This window comes from Rhizophagus irregularis, chromosome 26 (genome assembly GCF_026210795.1).
Source record: "Rhizophagus irregularis chromosome 26, complete sequence".
Classification (NCBI taxonomy): domain Eukaryota; kingdom Fungi; phylum Glomeromycota; class Glomeromycetes; order Glomerales; family Glomeraceae; genus Rhizophagus; species Rhizophagus irregularis.
Genome location: NC_089454.1, coordinates 203,857 through 208,644, shown reverse-complemented (window position 1 = coordinate 208,644; position 4,788 = coordinate 203,857). Strand labels below are relative to the sequence as shown.

The 4,788-nt window shown below is 25.2% G+C and overlaps 1 protein-coding gene across 1 annotated transcript; it reads left to right on the top strand.

The window, feature by feature from the left end:
* Window positions 1-3,415: 3,415 nt before the first annotated feature.
* Window positions 3,416-4,212, top strand: OCT59_017211 (uncharacterized protein; the record flags this gene model as incomplete). The annotated part of the gene is made up of 6 exons (XM_066137336.1): window positions 3,416-3,460; window positions 3,536-3,572; window positions 3,869-3,892; window positions 3,964-3,995; window positions 4,067-4,112; window positions 4,193-4,212. 6 exons carry the CDS (start codon window positions 3,416-3,418, stop codon window positions 4,210-4,212), a joined length of 204 nt encoding a protein of 67 aa, XP_066003932.1.
* Between the last annotated feature and the right edge of the window lie 576 nt (window positions 4,213-4,788).

Here is a 4,788-nt window from a genome sequence, read left to right as displayed (position 1 = left end):
GGTAAGTTTTTAGGATAGTCTTTATGAATGTGGGTTTTTTGCTAAATATCGTAGATAGTAAAATTTTTACAAAAAATATACGTGATACCATGATACCAATTGTTAAATTTAACTAGCAAAATGACAATTTCAAATTTGTGTATTTTTATTTGGAGAATTAAATTTATTTTTATGATTCAACAGTAACTGTTAGTTTTTATAATAACCAAAGGTGATTGGTAACTTTGTTTCGTAGTTAGGAAGAATAACAAAGGCGTGGTATAACAGGAGTGACATTTATTCGATCACTGGTCAAAATTAATACTATCGGGTATCTGATATGTGTACAATATATGTGATATATGTGTATGATATTTAACAATGCTACACATATCAGGTATCTGATATGTGTAGTAGAAATGCAGAAAAACGGTGACACATCATGTAAATATCACATATACATCTTACACATATCGGGTAGTTAAATATCGGTCACATATCATAGACTTATTGGGTACCCGATATATTATGATATATATCATATAGATATCATACAGATATCATACAGATATTAGACGGATAGATATAGGATAATGATTTCGTATTAATACTAGTAGATTTATAATTTAATTCAGGCAAAAAAATTATAAAATGCAATCATAATTTATATTTTTTTTTTAATTTTAATTCAAAACTTTATTACAATTTAAATTTATTTACACTTTTTAATTAAAAAAAACAATTATACTAATTATACTTGAATATTTGAATAAATATATATAATATATAACTTCTACTAAAAGTAGCATAAAAATAAAATCACTTGTTTGCTTATACCTGTTTGATTATTTAAAAGAAGCATTAATGATAAATATATTAGTAAGAGAAAAGAGAATGTTATTAAAAAATATTAGTATAGATATATAAATATAGAAAATATTAGTAGAAACATTAGCAGAAAGAAAAAGTTAATAGAATAAAAAATGTTAGTAGAAAGAGAACGTATATCAGTAGTAATATAATATTAATAGAAAATATTAAATAGTAGAAATGTTAATATAGTAGAAAAAAATAATAGAAAATATATTAGTAGGAGTATTAGTAAAAGGAAAGAAAGAAACGAAAAAAATTGGTAGAAAAACATTAATAAAGAAAAGAAATATTAGTAATATATACCTTTTTATGCATTTCTAGATATAACAAATAAAAAAAATATAAAAATATGTATTTCTGGATATATTAAATAGATAAAAAATTGTTTTTTAAGTAAAAAAAAAATTGAGAACGAAGAAAAGGTTTTAATAAGATAAACAAAAATGCGAAATGTAAATATTTAAATTATGTGATCACATGATAACAATATTACGTAACTTACCACATGTTATTTTATAGCCTGAATACATTTATAATTAAATTTGGTAAAATTACGTCGTAAAACAAAAATTTCTCAATCCAAACGACCCCTTCGATTAAAAAATTATCAAAAAAAAAAATCTTTCCAAATGAACCCTTAGAAAATTTCTCATCAAAAAAATATTTGAAATGACCCCTCTAGTTAAAAAATTTTTTTAAAAAATCTCTCCAAATGAACCCTTAGAAGATTTATTAAAAAAATCTCAAAAAATCTTCCAAATGAATTCTTAGAAATTTCTTTATTAAAAATAAAATGTCCCAAATGATCCCTTTAGTTAAAAAAAATCCCAAAAAATAATTTCCCCAAATGAACTCCTAGAAATTTTCTGTTAAAAAATGTCCTAAACGATCCCTTTGGTTAAAAAATTCTTAAAAATAATCTCCTCAAACGAACTCTTAGAAAATTCTCTATCAAAAATGTTTCAAACGATCCCTTGGTTAAAAAATTCTCAAAAATAATCTCCCCAAATGAATCCTTAGAAAATTCTCTATCAAAAAATGCCCTAAACGATCCCCTTGATTAAAAAATTCAAAAAATAATTTCCCTAAACGAACTCTTAGAAAATTCTCAATCAAAAAATGCCCTAAATAATCCTTTTAGTTAAAAAATTCTCGAAAAACTATTTTCCAAACAAATTCTTAGAAAATTCTCTATCAAAAATGTCCAAACGTTCCCTTTAATTAAAAAATTCTCAAAAACAATCTCTCCAAACGAATCATTAGAAAATTCTCTATCAAAAATGCCCTAAGCGATCCCCTTAATTAAAAAATACAAAAAATAATTTCCCTAAACGAACTCTTAGAAATTTCTCTATCAAAAAAATTCTCTATCAAAAAATCTCTTTGGTTAAAAAATTCTCAAAAATAATCTCTCCAAATGAATCATTAGAAAATTCTCTATCAAAAAATGCCCTAAACGATCTCCTTAATTAAAAAATTCAAAAAATAATTTCCCTAAATGAACTCTTAGAAAATTCTCAATCAAAAAATGCCCTAAATGATTCTTTTAGTTAAAAAATTCTCAAAAAACCATTTCCCAAACAAATTCTTAGAAAATTCTCTATCAAAAATGTCCAAACATTCCCTTTAATTAAAAAATTCTCAAAAACCATCTCTCCAAACGAATCATTAGAAAATTCTCTATCAAAAATGCCCTAAGCGATCCCCTTAATTAAAAAATACAAAAAATAATTTCCCTAAACAAACTCTTAGAAATTTCTTTATCAAATGATACCTTCAGTTAAAAAATTCTCAAAAAATAATTTTTCCAAACAAACTCTTAGAAAATTCTCTATCAAAAAAATTCTCTATCAAAAAATGTTCCAACGGTCCCTTTGGTTAAAAAATTCAAAAAATAATTTCCCTAAACGAACTCTTAGAAAATTCTCAATCAAAAAATGCCTAAATGATCCTTTTAGTTAAAAAATTCTCAAAAAACCATTTTCCAAATGAATTCTTAGAAAATTCTCTATCAAAAATGTTCCAAACGTTCCCTTTAGTTAAAAAATTCTCAAAAACAATCTCTCCAAACGAATCATTAGAAAATTCTCTATCAAAAATGCCCTAAGCGATCCCCTTAATTAAAAAATACAAAAAATAATTTTCCTAAACGAACTCTTAGAAATTTCTCTATCAAATGATACCTTCAGTTAAAAAATTCTCAAAAAATAATTTTTCCAAACAAACTCTTAGAAAATTCTCTATCAAAAAAATTCTCTATCAAAAAATCTCTTTGGTTAAAAAATTCTCAAAAATAATCTCTCCAAATGAATCATTAGAAAATTCTCTATCAAAAAATGTCCTAAATGATCCTTTTAATTAAAAAAATTCTCAAAAACCATTTGGATACATAATCAGTAACTGCGACTACAGTCATATGACTTGCTAAACGATTAACTGATAATCTATTTTTTTAAAAAAAAGGTTATAAAAAAAATAATTTTTTTTTTAGTTTAATTTCCAGATCAGAATTCGCTCGGAGCCGATAATAAGATATTTTTTTATTTTTTCCTTTATTTTAGAAATGAAATTAATTAGGAACGTTCTTTCAGAGATTTCTAGGCTAAAGGTAATGAAGTATGTGGTCATTGTGGTGTGAATGGTGTTAGGAATTCCACTAATGCCATTTCTTTATCTTTTTTAGGTTTTTAGGCAGTTTTTAAACAGCTCTTATACAAACGGCATGTAATGGAGTGTATATATATATATAGTTGAGTGTGGTATTGCTAATGGTGTTATAAAAAATAATAACTAACGCCACTATTTTTTATTTTTAGGATTCTTGATAGTTCCTGAATAATCCTTCGCGGTAGGTCTTTTGGTTGGGTATTAATGGCGTTATTAATAAACTATATAATAATGCCTTTTTTATTTTTTTTTAGGTTTTAAGTCAGACGATTATTTGCAATGAGTTTCTTTTGGTGATTATATGGAGCGATATTAACACCTTTTACTTCTTTCTTTTTCTGATTTTTAGACGATTCGTTGATAACTGTTTATGGTAAGTCTTTTGGGTGGGTGTTAATACAGTAGTACTATTAAACTATAATAACACCTTTTTTTTGTTTTTAGGTTTTAAAATAGTTTCTGGATGTCTCCTTGCGGTATGTTTCTTTGAGTAGTTATGTGGTGATATTAATGGCATATTAAATCCATTTGTTTTTTTTTTCGTTAGGTTTCTGAATGGTTTTTGTGGATAAAAAACACAGATTTCTGTACCAGTAATAAGTTTCTTTTGGTTGGTATGTGAATGTTAATGACGTTAAGATGCAGTACTAACATAATTTCTTCTATTTTTTAGGTTCTTGGACAATGCTTTGAACGATTTTTGGATAAAACATTATGGTAGGTTTTTTTGTTAATGCAATAATGGTATTATTAAACAAAGCTAACACTTTTTTTTTTATTTTTTTATGTTTCTTGGATTAAAACGCGTAATGTAGATCAGACATGATCGTAATGTCAATATTAACTAAGACGTGACATCTGATATTAGAACTTAGAAGTTGTTTGTTGGAATCGAACCAACTGGAACAATGTTCCAAACCATTAACAACATAATGTAAATAAATAGAATAGGATAAATTAATGAATAATTTAAATATAATAATGAAATAAATATATTATATGTTAAATAAATAAATAAATAAATAAATAAATAAATAATAGTACATATAAATGAATAAATAATAAAAAGAAATCAGGTTTCGACATAGCAAATATACACCTGATATCATAAATAGTTCGGTAAGGATTAAGAGAAATATCGGATTGCTGAAATTCTCCCGATATTCATATAACACTTACCGTTATGTTCTGACCTGAAAGTCATATGACAAATCATTTGACCTGTGATTAGTACCCATTATCCCCTGATCGGCACCATTTACACGTTTA